Raw genomic sequence first — 25280 nt, 5'->3', positions numbered from 1 at the left:
AAAAAAAAGAGTTGAATAGCATTCAGTTGACTGCATATTTTTGATTTGGAACTCTTTTTCTTGAAGGGCATCTGGGGTTCAAGTATCAATCTGAACCAAGCATCTGTTGATCTCGTACTTTCTGTGGTCAGCATGGTTCCAGGGTTGATCAAGGTTGTTGGCATGTTGCCACACTAATTAGTCATCCTTGTCTTGTGGTCATCAGATCTTTTTCATTTGCCTCTGTGGGCAGGGTATGCTGTATTTGCGTTCATTAAGTTCTTGATAATCTTTTCTTGCATTATTGGCAAGCGCCTCCTTTCAAGAAACACCGGAAAGATAGTGACATAATGTTATGTCCAATTGTATAGCATTAAGGAGCATTGTTCTTTTTGTATATCTCTGATTCCAAAGCCTTTGCATCCTCTGCAATTGCAACACTACCAATTATTCTCTTCCTGTTTATTGTTGATTACATATGAAAATTTTCCATGTCTGAGTTTGACAGTAGTGTTTTTTCAGATACTTGCTCCAATTGTTGATGATGGTCACATTTCCTTGGTTGTTGTTTCCGTCAAGATGAAGACGAAGTATGTCCTTTACTCTGCTCCAGGTTTCCATCAAAAGCAGGCAAATACTGTGTTAAAGGGGCTGGAGTCATATTTGAGTAAGCACGACATCGACATCTCTTCGTATGCTCACGAAATTCCAGATGTTGAGCCTCAAGACAACAAGTAAGTGGATACCTCAAATTCTAGAACAAATAATTATGTGGTAATCAATTGCAATTGTTGTAGTTTTGATTGTGGATTTCATGTTTTATTATATATCGAACGGTCTAAGGAAATGAAGATATATGGCATCACCTAGGTAAACACTAAGCCTTGTTCTTTTTAATTTTTGTTCTATTCAAATTCTAGAACAAATAATTAATGCCTCAAATATGCAGGCTGAGGTGTTAAAGTTTAGAAAGAAGCTTGTAAAACGCCTCCTGGATGATCCAAGGACCAAAGTCAATGAAGCTGACAGTACAGTTGACACTGCCCACAGTACTGACACTGACAAGGTTGAGGAAGTTCCTCCTCCACACACTGACAAGGTTGAGGAACTTCGGGGTCCCAATCAGTGCGATGCCCACACAACAGTTGATGCTAACGAGGCTGAGGAACTTCGGGGTGCCGTTATAGCTGACACTGTCCAGGACATTTCTCCTTGAGGCACTGTCCAGGACGAAGAGATGGATGAGGGCATAGTTGTAGCTGACACTGCCCATCAGTCTGAAGCCCACGTTTCTCCTCGAGACACTGTCCAGGACAGCACTCTAGCCGTTGTAGCTGACACTACCCATCAGCGCGAAGCCCACGTTTCTCCTCGAGGCAGTCCTGTAGAGATGGATGAGCACACTGAAGGCTCTCCCGTGATCTCCGAAGAGGTAGTGATGGATGAGGGAGAGACTGTCCATGCCGAAGAGATGGATGACTCTCCTGTGAACTCCGATAAAGCAGAAAAATAGAGGTGGATGAGGACAGTGAAGACTCTTCCGTGAGCTCCGATACAGCAGAAAGGGAAGATGACAAGGAAGGTGGTAACCGTAACCCCGATACAACAGACATTGAAGACTCTTCCGTGAGATCCGATACAGAAGAAAAGGAAGATGACAAGGAAAAGGCTCAGGAAGGTGGTAAGAAGAGTGCTGATAAGAATATTGGCTGATACAATAGCAAGGACACCAGCAAGGAAACGTTGCTGGAATAGGAGTGCTGGATAAGAATACTGCTGATAAGAATACAACAGTAATGACACCAAAAGAGAGACATGACAAGAGGAAGAGGAACTTTTCCGCCAAAGCGGTGTCTCCCGTTACTTTTGGGGTAAAGGAATTATTGCCTGCTACAGACTGTGAGGAGATCTGTAAACTTCTCAAAGAGAAATAGTAAGTTTATTCATTTATTCACTGAAATTTTGACTCTGCTAGGCTCCGTTAGATGTTTGTATTGACAGCCTAGGCATTGCATTCGGTGAGACAGGGGTTCGCCTGTTTAGTTTTATCAGTAACTCATATATTGTTTTTAATTGGTGAAGCAATGGTGATGAAGTGTTAAATTTGGGTGGGACTATCATGACGGGGGCTCAGCTGCTGAAGTGTATAGAGGATCCTAAGAGTGCCCCGAATCTTCTGGGTGTTTTTGTTGAATGCCTCAAGCAGGATGATAACAAGAACGGCAATAATAATAAAAGAATAATTATCCAACCACAACATCAGGTAAGTTTTGTGCAAGAAACATAGCCTTGGTTGTCAGTTAAAAGCTGGTCTGATAGCAAATTATTTTTGAGTGCAGTTGGATGAAGAATTTGTGCAAGTGATTAAGAAAGAGATCGGGAGCAGCAAAAAAGATGGAGGGTAGAGCAGAGATTCGTAAGTAGTCCAGTATTCTACTCATAATACACTCAATGATAATACATCAACATTCTAATACATGTTAGTTTTTGCAGCTATTTTGTGCTATCACTGAAGAAGATCCTAACACTCAAAAACAAGAAGGCATAATTCTTTTCCTCGATAGTGAGCAAAAAACCCAGGTCACTGCCTTGCATGCCAATGATAATAAGATAAGCGGTGGTCAGATTAAGACCATCAGTGAAAAATTTGTGGCATATTGGCCCACATATGCCTTTATGAATTTGAAATGGCGATCGTCTATATGCTATATCCATGGGAAACCATCAGCGGGTATATATCTATGGGAGAGCATGATTGGGCAGTTTAGCCGGATCTACCATGTCAAGGAAAATAATCTGTAGAGAAACATGTGAAAATGTATGTAAGTTGACAAAATATTGGTAGGTAAAATCCAGGCCAATTTGAAACATTTAGAGGTTATTAAGTTACATACATACAACAACACTGGAGATCCAATTAGATCTTTGACCTATTTCTTTGATCTTTGATGCCCTTTACCAGTAATTTGACAGTTAATTCAGTCAAGTTCCATTCCACTATTTTATCAATATCTTCCACCATTTTCATTAACCTTAGATCTATAACTGATTGAGAACAGGGGGCCAAGAGCCAAGCCAGTATGACATACATATATAGTTTGTAGGTGCGCTTCCTCTTGTTCCTGCGTCACGGAGTTGCTCATAAAAACTTTTCACGTTCTTAACTGGAATATCCAATTCCCTCTTGCACTTGGAACTATGTTTGCTATTACCAAATTTTCAATCGAAAATGTTTTCCATTTGTTCATTACACCATACCCCTTAGCTGCAGCCTCAAATAAGTCAATGCCAACAGGTCATCCTTGGGGCCCAATCTTAATGTGTAGTTGTCAGTGTTAACTCTGTTACCAGAAAGGTTGTCAGACTATCAGCTGGTTTGGTTGTGAATTTTACCAATAAGGTGTTGCCTAATTTTAGTCTTCTGGTCGCTCTTTTCTGTTTCTCATCATGACCAAACCACCTGATAGTCTGACTACCTTTCTGTTAAACAGAGTTGACACTGACAACTACACATTAAGATTGGGGCCCGAGGATGACCCTGTTTAGATTGACTTATTTGAGGCTGCAGCTAAGGGGTATGGTGTAATGAACAAAGGGAAAACATTTCCGATTGAAAATTCTGGTAATAGAAAACATAGTTCAAAGTGCAAAAGGGGATTGAATATTCCAGTTAAGAATGTGGAAAGTTTCTATGAGCAACTCCGTGACTGCGGGAACAAGAGGAAACACACATGCAAAGTATATATGTATGCCATACTGGCTTGGCTCTTGGCCCCTTGTTCTCAGTCCAGTTATAGATTTAAGGTTAATGAAAATGGTGGAAGATATTGATAAAACAGTGGAATGGAACTTCACTGAATTAACTGTCAAATTACTGGTAAAGGGCATCAAAGATCTGAGAAATGGGTCGAAAAATCTGATTGGATCTGCAGTGTTGCTGTATGTAAGCAACCTAATAACCTCTAAATGATTCGTCTTGCCTTGATTTTACTTACCAATATTTTTTTAACTTACATACGTTTTCACATGTTTCTCTACAGATTATTTTCCTTGACATGGTAGATCTGGCTAAACTGCACAATCATGCTCTCCCATGGATACCCGCTGATGGTTTCCCACGGATACAACATATAGAGGATTGCCATTTCAAATTCATAAAGAAATATGCGGGCCAATATGACACTGTACCTGTGAGTGCTGACTTACATACTCAACATTTTTTGCCTTCATATCGGCATATGTGAAATGCTAGATTTTTTGCAGATCAAGAAACTCGAGGATAGTTGTTATGCAGCAGAAAAGGTTTATAATATGGAAACAGATTACAAACTGGGCAAAGGTACTGAAGATGATGTTTTTGACGATGAGGTTGATAATAACATTGGACACCTTGTAGAGGTCGATGTAAACAGTAAAGAAAAGGGTAGTGAGGTTGAAAAATTTGAAGGCTTAAAACAGTAGGTAAGTCAAAAAAAAATTGTCCTCTTCTATATTCTTTTGTCTTTATTTCAGCATATTTAAAATACTAATATTTTCTACTTGTTCAGCTGCAGAATCTTCATTGCTTCCAGAACCAATATAAAAAGGCATTTGAATTTATACCGGAGAGGAAAGCTGCAATTCTGAAAGAGTTGAAGGAGTTGCTAGAGGAGTACAACTTGCCCTATGAGGTTCTTGAAAAAGTGACATCCCATGCTCTGATCTAGAATACTCCGATAATATAGTAGCTTTGTGAAACCAATGGTTAAATCCCTTGATGTGCTCAAGCCAATCGATTGAGCTATCAATGATTGCATGGGAATCAACAAGAAAAAATTGTCGAAGTGTCGTCGCAAAGTGAATGTAAGCAGTGACTTAGTCCAGTTAACCAATTAAGGTTCCAAAAAGAGTGGGCCTGACATGAATATCCTGCCAGCGATGATTACCAGGATTCCAATCCCAGTCTTTACTATTCTGACTTTTATTCCTTAGAAGGGGGCTTTGTCACTGACAGAGTTCTTGAAATGTACACTGGGTAAGTATCGCTCTTTTGGGATGCAATGTTTCTAGGTTCCTGTTTGTTCCCTTTTTAACATCTCATTTATTTACCTCTTGAAGACATTTCAATGGAATTTTCCCATCTCTTGATTTGCCAAGTGAAATATTGCAACAGTATGATGTTTGCAGCCCATTTTTCTGGTCCAAGCTAGTTACAAAGGATTTTGAGAAATTGGTAACATTCATAAATTTCCAAGCTCTATTGCCTCCCTGTCACTAACTATTTCTTGCCTAATATATCTTGGTTTCTTCCTAAGCTGAAATCATGGTTAAAATCTGCACTTCAGAGGAGAGGGGTAGCCCTAGATCGCATCAAGTACCTATTTCTCTTTGTGTTTGAATCCTCGAGGTAAGAAATTTTGTTCTCTATTTTGTTAAAAATTAACTATCCTGTATTACAGCAATGACCACTGTCAGTTAGCATTTTGAGAATACTATCTTGCTGATCAAGTTCTTCTCTTATGTTCCCAATTGATTAGACAACACTGGGGCCTGATTGTCATATATAGGCCTTCCAGTGGAAAGAGTGCAACTACCACCATGTACTTGATGGATTCACTGGAAAAGGACAACTCAGACTGTGTTTTTGATATTGCTGAAAGGTAACTATTCCCAAAAGTTAGGAACGTTTAGCGGCTGCACTATGTGTTGTATGCTAAGTCAAAACAAATTTGCATCTATAGTGTACATTTTTGTGGTACACTCTGAAACCTAGTATATTATTGACAGCTTTGTAACAAATGTGTTGGGTGGCGATGGCCAAGAAATCAAGAGGGATGTAGTTGAGGTAAGTACTTTCATTCAGCTTTCTCAATAGAATGGGCAGCTCTCCTTCCTTGCATTTGAAAATTCAAAATTATTTGCTTGATGGTTTGTTATTCTGTTCGATATTGTTATTAGTCTTACAATCTTACCTTTTACTGCCAGGTTTCACAGCAGGAGGAAGCCGACTATGCCTTCTTTTCTTGTTATAATATTCAGCAAGTCATTACATGTGTCCATGCAGCTCAGTTGGAAGACATTGTTAAGGTTTTGTGTGTTGGGCCGCTTTCAGCATAATAGTCACCAAGTCATTACATGTTCTAGTTTTTTATTTCTTGATGAAAATTGTATGGGGGGAGATCCTACAGTGCATATGCTCATGGCTCATTTGTCTAATCCCCCTTTTGTAGGGCATAAATAGGGATTGGTATCCACCCGAAAGTGCTGCTGCATTGCGACAAGAACTGGTCAAATTGATTGAGCAGTATCATCTGAGGTACAAACCAGTAGGAACTTGCCAATGTGGAAGACATTATACTGTGGTGCAGAAGTTTGGACATACTTTCCATGCCTAGGACTGTAAGTGATAACTGCAGCATAACTTAATCATCAATCATGGAGTAGAACTAATTATTCACTATGTTTGTGCGAGCTGGTGAAGCTGATGGTCTAACTGTTGATCAAGGAGTAAACATCTTTCCTGAAGCTGATCCATGTGCATAAGCTGTATCTGGCTCGTAGAAGCACGGAAATGATACTTTTGCTATCCCATATTTTGGAACATGTGCTCTTCGAAAGTGTTACACTTAACCTTTATCGTCGCTTAGCTTGGTGCTAGTAACTCAGGTTTCTATTTGTTGGGAACTCTGGATCTATGTGCTGTAACTTGTGGTTGGCTGTACGTCTTCCAACTTGTGATGTCTGTCTTAAATCTTGAGTTTTGCGGGGTAGTGGGAACTGAACCCTGAACTTCTGATTCTTGAAATTACCATCCTAAAATTGGTACTGGCATGACCACCCACAACTTGTATTGTGTTGTTATGAAACTTCATACCAACCAATCCAGTATCCAATACCCAAGAACCACATTGTTTAGCAAGCAATGAATACACCCATAATGTGTGTATCTTCTATATATCCGAGCTGGACAATTCCAGTTTTTTATTTTCTGCCAAAATATTTTCCAGATCCTTTTTCAGCATTTCTGTTTTTAGAATATTCTATCAACATCAATAGTGGCGCCATACGCATGACACATAGTCCAAAAGTGTGTTAGTCAAGCACTAAAACCTTTGGACTTTGCACTTTTGAGGTTCACCGTCATCAAATGATTGTCGGTTTTTCGAGTTCTATTATTTAGTAAACTTTTAATGTAGTTAACACTTTACCTACATCTTTCATGATCAAGCTACTATAGCTCATAGGGACGAATCACAAGTATAATGTTAGCTACCAAAACCTTTTGGGAGATTAGGATGCCTAGCATCTCGAACCGTCACATATTTTCGTACAGTATGAGAACATGTATCTTACTAAATTATACTCTATCTCATTGCAATCGGACATTGTTTTAGATATCATAATATCTTCAACATACGGTCGTTCTTGAAACAATTCTTTCAGCTCCAAGATGTCCTTTGATACTAAAACAATTTGGAATATCAAAGATCATGGAGGCAGTGTGATACTTAGATACTAACGCTAGAATTGTTACTCTTGATTTAATACTGCTCATTAAAAGATCAGTTTTTGGACACATAAAGTAGAGGCGTATTCCGAAGAAGGATCACCCTTAGGAGAGCAATGGATGTGTTGGCACTATACCCTTCCCGTAGCTTCATGGTTGCAAAGGCCTGCTCGTCTCCATGGTAAAAATCGGCAAGTACGACCGCCAGAGCTTTTCGATCGGCAAAGGGCATAGTAATGGCTTGGGTGGAGTCATCCTCTCCGTTAAATTCCCAAATGGGATGATATCGCTGTTGCGGCGGTTGGACCCGGCGAAGGAGAAAAGTGGCAGTTACTTCAGGCATTGTCAGGCCCTGCTCCGTGAAAAGTCGAACTCGGTTGCCGAGCATAGCCACTTGGGGGCTCTCTTCGCCGCCCTTTGTGCGCCCAGTACGCCGTTTTACTGGTGGCTCCGAAGAATACGACGGGAGCCCTGACGAGTTGGATCATACAGGGAAACGTTGTGAATATAAAACCATTCAAAGGTCCAAAATTCAGGATCCTCCTTGGGTGATCCCTCTGGATAGCCCTGGTTGGCGATCTTCCACACTACAGCCCCTCCGACCTCATGGACAGCCTCGCTCCTGGTCTGAGGAACAAGGCAGAAATATTTCTGCCACAACTGAAAATGCGGCTCGATTCCCAGATACATCTCACACAGGGCGACGTATCCGGCAATGTGCAGGATCGAAGCAGGGGTGAGGTGATGAAGCTGGATGCCGTAGAAGTTTAACAATGCAGGAAAGGATGGATTGGAAAAGACAAACCTCTCAAGAGGTACGGGACTAAGCACACCCGGTCAAGCCTCTTCGGCGTGGGAACAGGCTCCGCTTTGCCAATCCCATCTACAGAGACCAGCCCCGCTCGACGCCAAACTTCGTTTGATGGCGGCAGATATCCCTGCGACTCGAGCTCCACTAGGCGCATATTTTCTCCAAGTCCTTTAACTCCAACATGTGAAGCGCCTCGCCCCTTATTCCAAGCAATGGTTGTTTGATTCGCATGTGCTCATGACAAAAATTCATTTTCTCTATATTCTATCAATGTAAAATGGAATATACCTTCACTTTCAAAATAAAATAAAATAACGGTTTCATAAAATGGAATACATTCAGCTATATAGTACTACTCCTACTTCGTCTCATAATGTAAGACGTTTTTTGCCTCTAGTGTAGTATCAGAAAACGTCTTATATTATGGGACGGAGGAAGTACTACTCTACAGTAAAATAGGTAATCAGATTATATAGTTTTGGTCTTCAGAAATGAGTGAGCAACCCATGTATTACGAACTACATCATCCTGTTAGAAGTTCAAGAGCAAAGGAAAAGAAAAACATACCCAAACTTTCTGAAGTGTTTCAGGCATCTCCCAACAATCTGGACGGGCAAAAAGGGAGTTTCATTCTCATCTATGAAATTCATACCAAGAATTCTTCCTTCCAAATCAATCAGAAGACCCCCAAAGAAAATCTGAAGAAAATGGTACCAATGTTAACAAGTACTCATTCGATAAGATCCATATAAAGGATGTGAGCACCTATAGACTTTTGTCCTCTTCTTTTGTCCATGGTAAACGCTTATCAGTCCTATAGACTTCAACATTATCAGCAATCATGCCATCAGAAGGGGGAGGGCTGCTTTTGGCCATTGATGGATGTGGCATTGATGGATGTGGTGCCATGACTGGAGCATATGAGGGATGACCACCACCAACACTGATGTTGTGTGGCACGAGTGGCTGATGAGAAGTTTGCAGTGAAATAGCAGGAATCGACGAATTTTTAAAATAACTTAAGAAACCGCCGGGTGGGTACGAATCCATTCCACTGCAAAATAATTATCAACAATCTTGTTAATTCATCTCTTAACACAATATGCTTTGATGGTTCCTATATGCTACAGTATACGTCACAAATTCTCAGTAGTGAAATTCTGTAGCAGCCTTACACTAATTGGGTTGCACGCAAAATAACATCAACAAGTCACTACTAGGAAAAGGGCTATAGATGGAATGGACACTAATGACGCACTGTACATGTGGTGCGCCATTACTAAATACTAATGGCGCACCATGTGTTGGTGCGCCATTAGTGTGCAAATACTAATGGTGCACCACATCCCACGGTGCGCCATTAGTAATTTGGCCCAAACGTTTCCCCGAATGCACCCCCGGACCGCCTTTTCAGTTTCAAAAAAAAGAGAAAATGATAGAAATGTCAAAAAAATAAAAAAAAATAAGATTCCCATGTGATATGTGGAGCAAAATTTACAAACATGAATTTTTGACTTTTTTGCAAAATCTCTCCAGAATTTGTAAAAATGGGCATAACTTTTGCATACGAACTCGGATGAAAAAGTTTTTTATATGAAAAATCATCTACTCGAAAAGTTACAGAAAAAAGATACGGGGCTTTTAAGATCTGGAGAGGCAAAAAAATTCAAAAAAATTCAAACTTACTAATGGCACACCTGCCCATGGTGCGCCATTACTATCTTCCCGCCTTCAAAATTCAAAATAAATCAAAAAAAATAAAAAATTTACTAATGGCGCACCTGCCCATGGTGCGCCATTACTATCTTCCCGCCTTCAAAATTCAAAATAAATCAAAAAAATAAAAAAAGTTACTAATGGCGCACCTGCCCATGATGCGCCATTAGTATCTTCCCGCCTTCAAAATTCAAAATAAATAAAAAAATAGTAATGGCGCACCTGCCCACGGTGCGCCATTACTATGCTGTATATATGGCTGGACGTGTCCTCTCCTCCTTACCTCTTCATTCTTCTCCTCCACTCCACCTCTCCTCCACTCCTCCACTCCATCTTCCCCTCTCTCCTCCACCATACTACCCTCCTCCTCCTCCTCTCCGGCGACCTCCTCCTCCTCTTCGGCGACCTCCTCCTCCCTCCTCTCCTCTCCTCCTCTCCCCTCACGGTTTCTCCTACCTCCTCTCCGGTGAGATCCTCCTCCCTCCTCTCCGGTGAGCTCCTCCTCCCTCATCTCGGGTGAGCTCCTCCTCCCTCCTCTCCGGTGAGCTCCTCCTCCCTCCTCTCCTCCCATCCCCTCATGGTTTCTCATTCCTCCTCTCCGATGCTCCGGTGAACTCCTCTCCGGCGACCTCCTCCTCCTCTCCGGTGATGTAGGCGAGCGCCTCTACGGTCACCTCCTCCTCCTCTCCGGCGAACTCCTCTCCGGCAAAAGAACACGGCAAAAGAACGTACAAGATCCAAAAACGGGAACAAAATTTGGAATAATATCGTGCAAAAAAACGAGCAAAAAATGGGCAAAAAAGTCGCGATCCAGATCCAAATTCAAAATTCAAAAATAGCAATGGTGCACGGTGGGGGTTAGACGGTGCGCCACTACTATTTTCCCGCCTTCAAAATTCAAAAATACTAATGGCGCACCGTGGCCTATACTAATGGCGCACCGTGGACTGGTGCGCCATTAGTATACCAGATACTAATGGCGCACCACTAGTGCGACATTAGTAAAAATAACTAGTGGCGTGATACTAATGGCGCACCAGTAGTACGCCATTAGTAGGCAAAACTGGTGTGCCATTAGTAGGCCTTTTCCTAGTAGTGAGTAATTCTGGTCTTTCACGTGAACAGCAAAAAAAACAAGTGCACTAATACTGATTTTCTACTTAGCTCATTTCGTATAGAGCCCCGCTACCCACTACCCAACTTTTGTCTACGCAAGTGACAGCTGGAAGATGGAGAATCTTGTGCTGGGTCTGTGGTTGAAGGCTGACAGTTCTGGTTTCCTCCTTCGATGTCGTCGTCATGCGGGGGTGTCAGTTCTGAAGTTCGATGGCGTGTCCGGGGACATGTTGCCCCGGTCTGATTCTTTCAACGGCTATGATTTTGCTTCTGGCAAACTACTTTGGAGGTCCGCAAAGCTGCTGATCAGCGATGGAGCCGCGTCGAGTTTGGGTGAAGAGGTGGTCTGTCTTTTTATCCTTTGGTGGCCGCTTCGGTGGTGTCGAAGGAGAGGGACAGACGTTGGTACTTTGCATAGGATTTTCCTATCTTTTCAGTCTTGTATGGTCGGTGCTTACGTGCCTTGTAACTTGATCTTTATTCTATATAAATGAGACACGTATTACCATGCAAAAAAAATACCCACTACCCAACTTGGAGGGGCGCGCCAAGGAGGGGCGCGCCAAGGGGAGTCCTACTCCCACCGGGAGTAGGAATCCCTCCTTCCTTGTTGGAGTAGGAGAAGGGGGAAAGAGGGGGAGAGGAGGAAGGAAAAAGGGGGCCACACCCCTTGTCCAATTCGGACCAGAGGGGGGCTGCGCGCCTCCTTCCTTTCGGCCTCTCTCCTCTATTCCCGTATGGCCCAATAAGGCCCATATACTCCCCGGCGAATTCCCGTAACTCTCCGGTACTCCGAAAAATATCCGAATCACTCGGAACCTTTCCGAACTCCGAATATAGTCGTCCAATATATCGATCTTTACGTCTCGACCATTTCGAGACTCCTCGTCATGTCCCCGATCTCATCCGGGACTCCGAACTCCTTCGGTACATCAAAACTCATAAACTCATAATATAACTGTCATCAAAACCTTAAGCGTGCGGACCCTACGGGTTCGAGAACTATGTAGACATGACCTAGAACTATTCTTGGTCAATAACTAATAGCGGAACCTGGATGCCCATATTGGCTCCTACATATTCTACGAAGATCTTTATCGGTCAAACCGCATAACAACATACGTTGTTCCCTTTGTCATCGGCATGTTACTTGCCCGAGATTCGATCGTCGATATCCAATACCTAGTTCAATCTCGTTACCGGCAAGTCTCTTTACTCGTTACATAATGCATCATCCCGCAACTAACTCATTAGTCACATTGCTTGCAAGGCTTATAGTGATGTGCATTACCGAGAGGGCCCAGAGATACCTCTCCGACAATCGGAGTGACAAAACCTAATCTCGAAATACGCCAACCCAACATGTACCTTTGGAGACACCTGTAGTACTCCTTTATAATCACCCAGTTATGTTGTGACGTTTGGTAGCACCCAAAGTGTTCCTCCGATAAACGGGAGTTGCATAATCTCATAGTTACAGGAATATGTATAAGTCATGAAGAAAGCAATAGCAACATAGTAAACAATCAAGTGCTAGGCTAACGGAATGGGTCATGTCAATCACATCATTCTCCTACTGATGTGATCCCATTAATCAAATGACAACACATGTCTATGGTTAGGAAACATAACCATCTTTGATTAATGAGATAGTCAAGTAGAGGCATACTAGTGACTATATGTTTGTCTATGTATTCACACATGTATCATGTTTCCGGTTAATACAATTCTAGCATAAATAATAAACATTTATCATGAAATAAGGAAATAAATAATAACTTTATTATTGCCTCTAGGGCATATTTCCTTCACTCCCAACAAAGAAAAGGACACGGGAGCCACCTGCCCCGAATCCCCTTCCTCAGCAGTAGGAGAGCAACCCGAGGCCGCCTGCCCCAGGGCTCCACCCGACAAGCCAGGCACGACAAGCTGCGTCACCTCCTGAGGAGGTACAGTGTGCTGAGCACGAGAGGGAGTGGCCACCTGCCGACTCACCTCCTCCTCCCCCCAGATCGAGATCGATGAAACCCCAAGATCCCCAGGAATGGTATCCACAGCACCCTCAAACCCCAAAGCAGGCAACTCGAGCTCAAAAGCCTCCTCGGACTCGACCCGATCACTCCACAGCCTCGGAGGTGCAAAAGAGGGCTCGAAAGACCCAAATCTCAGAGTCGTCGAAGGCACCGAGGAGGGTGGGGCTGCTCCATCCCCGGTCGTCGCGGTCTCGGACCCCGGCCCCTTGGACAACTGTCGTCCAGAGTCCTCGACCGGCGGCTCCCGTGCTGCCGCGCAGCCATCACCCTCGTGCATATCCACGTTAGACTCATGAGCCGGCGCAACCAAAAGGCTCTCATCCTCAAACTCAATAACCAGATCATAAATCCTGCCTCGATAAGCCCACTTAACCACGTCCGGCACATACTCAATGTTCAAAATACTAACCAGAACCCGAGCAATCTCGTGAGCTCTGGTGAACTCCATGTCCACGCACTCAGGCTTCCCCACTAAAATGCCCATGCTGGCCACAACCCGAGCATCCTGCAGTGGCTTGGAGGGAGCCCCGGAAAATTGCAACCACGCCTGAGTAAGCGGCTTGCCCTGAGGCTCAACCTACTTCCACTCCTGAAACTCAAGGATACCATCCGTTCCCGGCACCTTACACATCCCAAAACTCAACAACCTCTGCAGATCCTCCACGGAAGGAAACTCAACTCTGAACATCTTATTAGCGAGACTGACAAGGTCCCACTGGAAATCCCCAGGGGCCAACTCTCGGAGCCTCTGCACGATCTGTGTCTCAGACACCTCCCCTCTGGTGACCTTGACAATCCCCGTGGTCATACTCGTGGACTCATCAGAAACCTCTCGCTGATTCGGAGATTCGAAAAAAGTTAGCTCAGCACAGTAAACTCCATACATCATGAGGGACGGTGCCTGATCTCGCAGTAACGGACACTCCCCAGAGTCGTGTGCCAGTTTACCGCAGGTATCACATAACAGAGCCACACACTCTGCAATGAAGTGGCCCTTGTCGCCGCAACGATAGCAAAGCATCTTTTCCTTCCTGCGCGCCCACTTGGACGCCCTATCAGCCTCAGTCCTATCTGTCAACTCTGCAGACACATCAGTCATAACCTCGTTCTCAGGAACCTGAACAGTAGCAAGAGCCGTCACCACCTCCATAGCGTGACCGGTCAGTATAGGCTCCTCGGCAGTCCCGTCAACTGTCATCTGGTCGACAACAACAGGTGGTGGCGGAGGACGTGGACGGTACCGGCCCCCCGGAAACCTCCTCGCTGCCGATGACCCGGATCAGAAGGCCCCTCAACGAAGCCGCCTGAAGGACCCAAGAATGGCCTCTCAACTGACCCATCACTTTGCCAAGCATAACCACGACCGCCACCCGTGGACGAAGAGCCATGGTGCTGGCCAGTCCCATAAGCATCGTAGCCGTCATCCCCCCATTGACCTCGGGGCGCAGCCACAAGCGCAGTCAGCGGCGGCCTCGGCGGAGCAGCACCGCGCCCCACAGCCATCGGCAGAGTAGCAGCCGGCGCCGGCGGCCGGAGTCCTTGAGCACCACGCCCCACAGCCATCGGCAGAGAAGTAGCCGGCGCCGGCGGCCGGAGACCTTGAGCACCGCGCCCGGCGGCTGGCACGGCCCCCACAGCCTGCGCAGGTCTCGGCCCTGGCGGGGTGCCTCGGCCGGCCGCAGCCGTAGGTCGCGGCCCCTTTGGCGCACCACGGCCAGCCGGCAGCACCGGCCGCTGGCCTTGTGGAACACCGCCTCCAAGGGCCGCCGGTGTCACTCCGGCGAGCGCCTGCATGTTGGGGCCGGAGGCTACAGCATCCCCCCGTCCCGCCATCAGGGGAGGGATCCGAGTCGCCCGGCCTGGACCACAGCGACGGATACCTGCTGAACCCTCGCGACGCCTAAACCTAGGGCACAGCGTCGGCGGAGACAGGACGCACGACGAAACACGATGGCACGTACGCATGCAAAGGCCATTTGCCTCGTCGCCCGCAGAGCCTGTGGAGACCGCGTTAGCCTGGGCCTCATACCCGGCTAACTCTGGCCCACACGGAGATGCCACCCGATGGGCCTCACACCCATCGTCCTGATCTCCCGGCCCAGCCAAGCCCATCAACGAATTCAAACGCAGCCGCCTGGCTACCCCGATCGGGATCTCACCGGACTGCTGCACCACCGTCGGCTCCGGCCGCCGGCCCTTCTTCCGGCGACTGGGCACAACTTTCCATTCCGAACCGAGAAAACCACCGAACATAAGGGCCGGAAGACGTACCTTTGGAAGAGGGCCACGCCATGGCCGGATCGCCGTTGCCGCCGTCCTCCGGTGCACGACTCGCCGAACGATCTCGATCCTCTCCGTCTTCTCCAGTCCAGTCCTCGCCGGATCGTCCTGCGGGATCGCAACATCTACCAACAGCGCAACCTCATCCTCAGAATATCCAATCTTGAAAGCCTCGCAAATGTGATCTGAAGGCGTAGGTGACGCCGTCTCCGGCGAACCGGCGTCAAGATGTCGGCCGTCGTCTTCGTCCTCCTCCTCGCCACTCTCCACTAGCGCCCAGAACCGTCCTCGGACTCCGGCGCCCAGAACCTTCGGCTGCTTGCTGTCATGACCCTTCTGCATGCCACTGTCCCCTACCCTTGAGCTCCTTGGTCCCCCTGGCGAACATGTCACCGGGCCGGCGTCGGAATCATTTGAATACCTTTGAAGCATTAAAGGTTTAGGCATGATGCATAAGAATATAAGGTACTCGCTCCGTCCGGAAATACTTGTCATCAATATAAACAAAAAAAGATGTATCTAGACGTATTTTAGTTCTAGATACATTCCTTTTTATTCATTTTGATGACAAGTATTTTCGGACGGAGGGAGTAGGAAGGAACAACTAGCATTATAAAGAAGCTTCTCCACTACTTCTAAGTACATATACAGAAACATTGGATGCTTAAGAATCAATATTTCGATGCAAGGTTCTATTGTGGAAAACTATCTGAGCAGAATAAACATAGATCAGATTAAAAACCATGGATATTTTGAAGCACAAATTACAGTAAATACTAATCCTTGAGATACATGTATGATACGTGTACGTTGGCCTCGGCACGGGCTGTGAGGACGGGCAGGTGGATAACTTGGATCCCATCCAGACAGGGTGCAGTAGTCCTACACCCAGATCCTACACCTAGACGGGCGCGCAACAGTTCTACAGCCAAACGGGCGTGCAGCAGCCCTACACCCAGACGCAACAACAAGGAGAGGGACGAGGAGGAGAGGGAGGATGGCGAGACGATGACCCGGCTAATACAACTGGAGATCCGAAGAAGAAGGGTAGATGAGAAAGCTTCAACATGCAGGAGGACGAGCTGTTGTATGATGCATGGTTGTCCACTAGCCTTGATCCTATCCATGGCATGGAGCAAAAGGGCACAACCTTTTGGAACAACATTCATATATGGTTTCCTGAATATAAGCATTTCGCGCCCTACACCGACGCGGTCATCCACATCCGTGAATGAAAATCCCTCAACCATCAATGGTACACCATCCAAAAAGCCGTGTCCAAGTATTGCAGGCACTTGAAGCGTCTCATTGCATGGTGGCCTAGGGGTGCATAAGTCATCGAGCAAGTAAAGTGATCACTAGCCGAACATGCATTCTTTTGTGCACTTGCCGGACATGCATTTGTTTTGTTACTCACTAGCCGAACATGCATTATTTTGTAGCCTTTTGGTGCTTGTTTTGTGTACAAAAAGCCGGAGAGAAAAAACTTCACCATCATGCATTGTTGGTTGAAATTTTAGAAATTTTTATGGGGAAAGAAGTGGGAGGAGGAGAGGGCGAAGTGGAAGGTGTGGCGGCCAAGCTGACGGAGAGGTTCGAGGACATCTTGTCGAAGAAGGAGAAGGCATGCATGAAGCGCTCGGACCTCAAGGAGGATAGAAAGGCGGAGAGTTTCGCATTGTTGATGGAGGCGACGGAAAAGAAGGTCAAGCTCGAAGAGAGGAGAACCATGATCGAAAAGAGAAAGGTCGCGCTCAAGAAAAAAAAAGTTGAAGATCGCTATCGATGCGGAGGACGCCAAGATGTTGACCATAAATCTGGACTCTTTGTATGCCGATGCAAGAATGATCATGAATTCCTCCATCACTAAATGTTAGAATTAATTTGTGTAAGTTGGTGTTAGAATTAATTTGGCAAGCGCGTACTGCAATATGCCAGCCAGGGGAAATACTAGTATCTTGTACAACAAGGAAATTAAATAAATACTAGTCCTTGAGATGCACGTACGATACGTGTACGTTGGCCTCGGCAATATGTTGCGGGCTGTCTCGCCTCACGATACGTGTACGTGGATCCGGTCAGGAGCAGAGGGCAGTCGATCGAGCACCCACCGATCTGTTGCGGCAGGCAATGGCAGCGAGGACGGGAGCTGTGGTGGACGCGCGGTTCTGCGCGCCGCACGCGACGGAGTTCACCTTGACCAAGACGAAGAGCTGGTTCCGCGACTTCACCATCACGGACGCCAGCGGCGCGGCGGTGATGAAGGTGGACGCCCCCCCGTTCACCTTTGTCCGTCGCTCCATCCTCGTCGACGCCGCATCGCGCCGGCCTTTGGTCACCACGGAGCGCTCGCCGACCCTGTTCACGCTCGGCCGGAGGTGGGAGGCGTTCAAGGGGGACGGCAGCAGGCCGAGGGATCTGCTCTTCTCCGCCGTGGTGCAGCCCTGGCTGTTCGTCATCAGAGAGGTCCACGTCCACCTCGCCGGCGGCGACCGCAGCGAGAAGAACCCGGACTTCGTGATCCGACTCAGTTCATGCGGGCGCGAGTGGACAGTCTCCCGCGGCCGCTCCGACGGCGGCGCCGCCGTTGCCACGATCAAGCGCACGACGGGGCTGTTCCTGTTCGAGGGGCTGGCTTTCTCCGTGAGTGTCAGCCCGGGCGTGGACCATGCTTTCATCCTGGCGCTCGCCGTGATTCTGCACGAGATACGTCAGGACGGAATCCAGCGTGGACAGCACGCCGCCTTCTAATCCTTCAGTTCACGAGATACTACCTCAAGAAGTGAACTGCCGCTATTTTCATATCTCTTTTCTGTCTTTTCTTGCCACATGTTTGCCCACTGTAATATTTCCCAACCAGTTTGCTAAACTGGATCAATTTAGACAGAGTATATTAAATATAATCTTGTTTATGTTACTATTATAATTGAACTGTCCCAACTCATGATTCGAAACAGCAACAAATTTCCACTTAGGAAATACCACCATGGCCGAATAAGGCGAATTCTAACCAGTTGAGCGCGTAACGCAAATCAGTATCCTCGCTGGTCCATGGGGATGCGAGCCATTGCATGTGCATGGGCTTTTCTCTCTCTCTTCCTGTGTGACCCATCATGGCTAGCTTTTCTGCACCGTGGAGGAAGAATATACTCAAGAACACGGGATTTTGCTCCGTGTAACTGTTACAGCTTTTCTGTTTCTTCTTTGCTATTATTTATTCTTTTCGAAATAAACTGAAGGATCCGGTCTTTGCACCATGCCTCGTCCTCGCATGCTCGATTGTGTCATCCATGACCACGAAGCCCGGCGCCGAGCTCGACCTCGGGTTGGACTAGACGCGCACGGCACGCTCAGATCACGGCTTGCGCACATTATTTTGCATAACTGGCCGGAAACGTATCCACACGTGATGATGACTAGCAAATCACTCCCTAAACCTCGCGCGGGCCACCGAAACTAAACCGGCCGACACAGATACTTGCGCCAAACTCTGAACATATATGCTCATGAAAGCAAACCAAATGCCATGTAAGAATTAGCAACCCCAACTGATAGAAAATCAACACACCTGATTCGGCAGAGCGCAGCGGAGCTGAAGGTCAACGGCGGGGCAGTGCCGGGCTTCGGCGACGCTTGGGGAGGAACGAATCCGAGCAGGGGCGGCGCTGCGGACGAGCCGTGGGGCGCGGGCAAGCTTAGGCCTAGAGGGATGTACACGAAGGGGATAGCCGGAGGGGAGGGGATGGAGAGGACCGGCCGTCGAACGACGCCCACCGGAACAAGTTGGTCGGATCTGAAATCACTTGTCGCCTCCACCGCCGACATCAGCAACAATGGGGATATGAAAATCAGGGGAGTGAGTGGGAGAGGAGATCTTTCCTTCTGTTTGGGCCAAGCCCAAAAACAATGTGTTTCATAATGGCACATTGAGCAAGTTATATTTAATATTTCGTCCGGTGCAACGCACGGGCATTTGTACTAGTATAGGTTTAAAAGCATTCCTTTCATTTGCGACCCTTTTCTTTCATATTTTTACGACGCCATGATCTTACAAATAGATCTTTCTTTATTTCCTCTACCTTTACTGTTTCAAGCCTTAGTAATCCACATGTGTTGTACTCCCTTCGTTTCTAAATATAAGCCCTTTTAGAGAAGTACAGACTACATACCGAGCAATATGTAGTGTGCGTTGAAATCTCTAAAAAGGCTTATATTTAGAAAGAGAGGGAGTACATGGGGTGCAGGTATATTTACCAAGAACCAAAGTTCCAGACCGAAAGATTGAAACAAAAATAAAAATTGCTTTCAAACTCATCATTTTTGGAGAAGCAAATTTAGTTCGGGAAATTCGGCTCACACCCTCCGGTACCCGAATTAATGTGAAACCTGGAGAAACTAAAAAGGACCTAACCCCATGATGATATGATGATTCTAGTATTATTTTGTTGTTATTGTTTGTAAAAAGATAAATTGATGCAGTGATACTATCACTATGTTGCTACTATTACTTGTGAAAAGTGATGAAAAACATGGAAGTGCTGGCAATTGTTTTTCAAAACTTTGTTAGTTGTTGTGCTGTTAGTCTACTTCGGTTCTGTTCGGTTAAAACCAATAACCGGACAAAAAGATCTGGTTAAAAATCGGATCTTGATTTATCAAAAAACTGACAGCACAACAATTTTCAAAGATCAAATTTCTTTGCATACGGAGAAACCGAACGTGATCGGTTCGGTCAAATAGAATGTCTAGGAGGCCTAGTTGTAGATTATATACTCTGCTCTGCCAAGTTACACTTAACGATCAAGAGTAGTATCCGGCCGCGAGTCACCTCTCCAAGTGATCTCCATCTTCTCCATGAAGAAGCTCAAATTCACGCAAACTTTGTTGGCAATAAGCCATGTCCATGCCCGTGTGGTGGTGACCGGCGTCGGCGCGCCAGGTCTGGTTCGTGCTGGACACGGGGGTGTGTGCCGGCCGGAGTTCGTTCTCGCGTCTGTGTCATGAAGGAGCTGCATGCACAGGGGTTGTTGCGGTCTGTTGGAGGCAGCGCGTGGGCCGGAGCTGCATGTAGTTAGCTGAACGGCCGGGTCGTACGGCCGTTGAGAGCATGCTACGGATGCGTTGGAAGTGGACTTGCATGGTGGCCGTGCGTGGTGGTCGTGCGGTTCTTGCTGTTAGTGCGTGCATGTAGGGCGTGAGTTAGTGGTAGTAGAAATAGGATCAGGTAGTTGCCTGTGAGCGTGCGTGAGTGCTAGGTGGTGTTAGTGGCTTACGCACAGGTCTTGCCTATATAAGGGGCCAGAATGCAGTGCCATGGAGTGTGGCTTGAGAGAGATGTAGCCCGGAGCGTATGGGCGCTCGAGAGTCTCCATGTATGTGTTCAAGCCGAGTCCAGTGAATAAAAGGCCAAGATACAGGCGTTCGTCGCCGCGGGGTTCATCGCCGAAAAACTGTTGTGCTTCTTCTACCTTCGTCCAAAGAGCGAGAGAGCGAGGTAGGCTAGGGCTGCGCCAACAAACTTTTCAAGAAAGGAATAAAGGCAAGCCCAAGTATTGCACGAGGCTTGCGACCAAGGAGAAGTCGACAGGCTTTCCCTCTCGCTTCGTGCAAAACAATAACATATATAGGCCCTGTTTGGTTTATAAGTCCTAGGACTTTTTTTAGTCCCAACTTATAAGTCTCAAGTCCCTAAAAAGTTCCTACCTGTTTGGTTCCTGGGACTTATAAGTCCCTATAAAACCATATTACAACTATAAGTCCCTATAAAACTCTCCTTGAGAGTCTTATTTTATAAGTCCCAAATGCCCACTTTAAGTCTCTATAAGTCCCTCCTGTTTGATTTAGATGAAACTTATAGGGACTTTTTTAAGTCCCTAAACCAATAAGTCCTGGAAACAAACACCCTCATATTCATCTCACTCGTCTCATCCATGCCTCCTGATCACGCTGGCCAACTGTTTCGATCAACGCACACAATATTTCCATGGATCCTGTCGTGACCAGCAGTAGCAGCAGCAGGAGGAGAGGAGGCTACGGCTGCAAGGAGAGCTGCCATGGCCACTGCCTACCTCCTCACTCTGCCAAATGCCTCTGCCTCTACCTGCTGCTCTCGCTGATCGTCCTCGTCCTCGTCGCGGCCGTGCTGCTCGTCGTCTTCGTCACGAGGCTCAAGAAGCCGACCTTCTACCCGCAGTCCGTGCAGATGGACAGGTCGTTCAGCCTCAGACCGGCGTCTTCGAACCGCAGCGGCGACAACGCGACGTCGTCGTCCTCGTGCTTGGTGGCGTCGCTGCTGTTCGCGGCGCAGAACCTGAACGGGATCGGGATAAGGTACAGCGGGGCGGACCTCGGCGTGGCCCTGCCCCTACGCGACCGAGTCGGTCGGCGCCATGGACGTGCCGGTGTTCTACCAGCCGCCGCGGAGCAGCATCGTGATGGTGCTCATGCACGCCGTGTTCGAGGAGTCCAACGTCAGCCGGCTCGTCGTCAGCGAGCTGTCGGCGCAGAGGAAGCTCGTCGAGATCAGGATCGCCGGGAGCATCGACGCCACCACGCACATCATGAATTTCCCTCTGACAAAGCTATTCAGGTATGTTCAGAAGTTCTTTTGTTGTTTTATTGTAGTATATGCTCTTCTGAACTTCAGTTTGTCTAAATGTAGTGGTATTTTTCTACTGCAGTTTACGCTCGATTGCAGGATAGCAACTAACTACACCGACATAGTGCTCCGGGAAGGGATTGAGTCTGCAACTATATGCAAGGTATTTGTCGACTGATATAAAGTTAGTATAAAGTTGAGTCATCTATTTTGAAACGGAGGGAGTAGTTTCCAACTAACATGTGCAAGCTTGTGTCTGAAGTCAGGACTCAGAACAGTGATCTTCTTGCAGGCAATCCAGGTATGCTCTATAAAGCTTGACACGAGGTCGAGAGGCAAGAGGATAAGGCTTGCAGATTTGGAATGCTGATTTCGTAGAATTTAACCTTTTGTTTTTGTTTGCGTAGTAGTAGAATTTAACGGATTCATGTACATGGCTGTTTTACACTTAGAAGACTATTCTTTGCGTAGTATGCTCCCATGCCAGGCAATGTAAATGTAATTGCATTCAACGATTGGCAAACGATACATCTTTTTTTCTTGATTGTGTTTCACCGTAAATGTTGAACGAATGTGTGAGCAATTGGCTTGAGCTAGTCAATCTATAAAAGCAACTCCAGCAAAGTCGCCATATTGGCCCGGCCGGTATAAATAACCATCATTGTGACGATTTTGGCTGAAAAGGTCACTCTAGTAGAATTGACATCTCACCCTCGATCGCCATAGTTTACCGAGCATGCATGCTCTAAACCAAGCCAGCGAGCGCACTGCATCTGGAAAACGGTTTGGCGCAAGCGAAATTTTCCCTCCCGTGTCGCCGCCTCCACTCAGCGCCGTAGCGCCGTCTTTGACCGCTTCCAGCTGTCCCGGTCCCGGCCAACGAGGCCATGGGTGACCACCTGACCCCGCGTACGGATTCATCGAATTGGAGTCAAATCCGGATTCCGACGGCTTGGACGACCGACCTCTACCTTGTCGGTGAGAAGTCCGACGCATAGGTGCATATGCTGCGTAGAGGTGCACCCCCACACCCACTAGTGCCGCATCAGTCCTTAGTGAAGGGGCTGAAGAAGAAGATGGGGAAGGGAGCACCGCGCCTTTGCCCCTCCCCGTTTCCTCCCGACAGCGGGCGAAAGTAGGGCGGCTTCCCAGTCATACGCTGGATCAACAATGTCTAAGAGGTAAAAAAATATCCATCCTATTCCTTGTATTCGGCTTTTGGTCAATTCAACGTGATATGATCGTGGATAATTGTTTGCAATTTTGCAATGTTTCTGATTTGGCGATGATTTTCTGAAGTTTAGGGGATCGGCCCTTAACGGCGACACATTTCTCAATAGTATGATTGGTGATTCTGAGAGAAACGATGTCCATCTCGAGGGCACATCAATGTCACTTTTTTTTTATCACGAGTCCATCCAAGATGTGAAATTTGATCAATTCGAGGCCTACGGCTCGTCGAAGAAGAAATCAGTTTAGGGATCGGACATTAAGCCTGCTGAGGATATTGGGCTTGTCTTCGCATGGGGAGATATCTCGCCAATAAATATCAATCGGCCGCAAAATATTGGATGCACACCGAGAAGCGTTTCAAACATCCCATTAGGCGGACTGCCGGACCCCAACAAGTGATAGCCCGCTCCACGAGGAAGGAGCTGATGATTAAATGGATTTTATGCATACCTTTTGGATTATATTTTAGTTCCAATACCCTTCATATCAGAACCATCTAGCACTTATTCATGTCCACAATGCATAATTTCCGGTCTTTACTCATTTTACCAAGTTTGTCACACAACTTTAGTTTATTTAGTTTTTATTAGTTTTCATTTGTTTTGTGGTGTTTGTAGGTGTATTGGCATGTTCATGGACTTGACACGTTAAAAGCACCAAGTTGGGGGGACAAACCAGAGAAGTTCCAGGCACCAAATTTAGACCCTATGGAGTGTTTGATGTTTTGACATTTATCAAAGTACACAAATTGAAAATCGTATGCCATAGGTGGAGTGAGATTTTCGAGAGGAATCCAACGAGACCAAAAACATAAAAATCGGAGTTTATCCAAAGAAATGATGGCCAAAATATGAAAGTACTTCTGAAGTCCAAAGTGTTCGATGACCATTGGTACAAGCGCCCAGTAAATATGTCATAACTCTGCCAATTTTGTCTCAAATTATTCCTACACGATCCATGACGACACGGGATGCTTGGGGAGAGAATTTGGCTCCCACGGAGCCATTGGATGAAACAAAAGGAGTCATATCTACGAAGGAGACCCGAGGAGGTCTCCTATGTAAATACTTCCAACCCTAGCTGCCAGGAATAATCATCATCATTCCACAGTAGCTCCACGAAGCTGCCGGGAGGATCTCATATATCATTTGGAGGGAGGCCTCTCCCTCCATCGCCACCACCACTAAGGCCACACAAGAGGAGGAGAAAGAGGTGTCGCTACCACCACCAGGTGTCGGCCGTACGCCGTGCGCGCCGGTACCCATCTCCATCCTCGCACTTGTAATTTGTAAAACTGAATATGTTGATGACATCAATGAGGAAGCATTTCTCTTTGTGTCTATATTCATCTATGTTTGAGTGATTGATTCGGTTCTAGGTTGAGGTATGATCTAATATGCAATATTAGTCTTTGTGGCATCATCTAGTATTTACTTTCTTCATGTTGAAGGTAATGCTACGTTAAAAGACGTACTTCCATATGATCTTGTCAGCACTTGCATTTACACGAAATGGATTGCTGTCCTTCTCATAGCCCGTTTGTGTATTACTAACGTGTGACCTTGCCGGCCGAAAAGAATTGACATCCTTTCCATAACCCTAGTCCGCTCCAGAGCTAGCCAAACGCGCCAGCCCGGCATGGCACGACCCGTGCTAATCATGCCTGGCACGATACGACCCGCCGTGGCACGTTTAATAGCCAGGCCATGCCGTGCCGGCCCACATGCGTCGCTTCTCGAGCCCAGACACGCCGTGGTTATTAAATGAGCCGGCCCATGCCACGTTTAGCATGTTGGGCTGCATGTTTTTAGCCTATTTGGCTTTATTTTTAGGTCTATTGGACTGTAATTTAGGCCTCCACATCCCCACAGTCATCCCCACCAATCGACGACTATTGCTCAAAAAAAAAACAATCGACGACTCTTCCGCACGGCCGCCGGCCTCGAAGCGTTTTTAGTCTCTTCCACCCCTTGGTGTTTCATCTCTTCCTCTACCTTCCACCCATGGTTCCTTTTATCTCCCCAAATC

General features: G+C 46.5%; 1 protein-coding gene and 2 long non-coding RNA genes across 3 annotated transcripts; all 3 read left to right on the top strand.

The window, feature by feature from the left end:
• Window positions 1-657: 657 nt before the first annotated feature.
• Window positions 658-1070, top strand: LOC123117916 (uncharacterized). Its single transcript, XR_006457557.1, has 3 exons — window positions 658-713; window positions 823-849; window positions 929-1070. It is a non-coding gene; the product is annotated as an uncharacterized lncRNA (long non-coding RNA).
• Window positions 1071-1772: 702 nt separating this feature from the next.
• Window positions 1773-4675, top strand: LOC123117433 (uncharacterized). Its single transcript, XR_006457373.1, has 6 exons — window positions 1773-1912; window positions 2062-2242; window positions 2319-2395; window positions 2473-2559; window positions 4243-4440; window positions 4527-4675. It is a non-coding gene; the product is annotated as an uncharacterized lncRNA (long non-coding RNA).
• A 607-nt stretch (window positions 4676-5282) lies between these two features.
• LOC123117432 (uncharacterized) lies at window positions 5283-6696 on the top strand. Its single transcript, XM_044538189.1, has 6 exons — window positions 5283-5365; window positions 5496-5618; window positions 5746-5803; window positions 5944-6045; window positions 6189-6357; window positions 6440-6696. The coding sequence occupies exons 2-5, from the start codon at window positions 5557-5559 to the stop codon at window positions 6351-6353; spliced, it is 387 nt and encodes a 128-aa protein (XP_044394124.1). The 5' UTR covers window positions 5283-5365; window positions 5496-5556; the 3' UTR covers window positions 6354-6357; window positions 6440-6696.
• The last annotated feature ends 18584 nt before the right edge of the window (window positions 6697-25280 follow it).

This window comes from Triticum aestivum, chromosome 5B (assembly GCF_018294505.1).
Source record: "Triticum aestivum cultivar Chinese Spring chromosome 5B, IWGSC CS RefSeq v2.1, whole genome shotgun sequence".
NCBI classification, from domain to species: domain Eukaryota; kingdom Viridiplantae; phylum Streptophyta; class Magnoliopsida; order Poales; family Poaceae; genus Triticum; species Triticum aestivum.
This window is presented reverse-complemented; position numbering and strand designations above follow the sequence as displayed.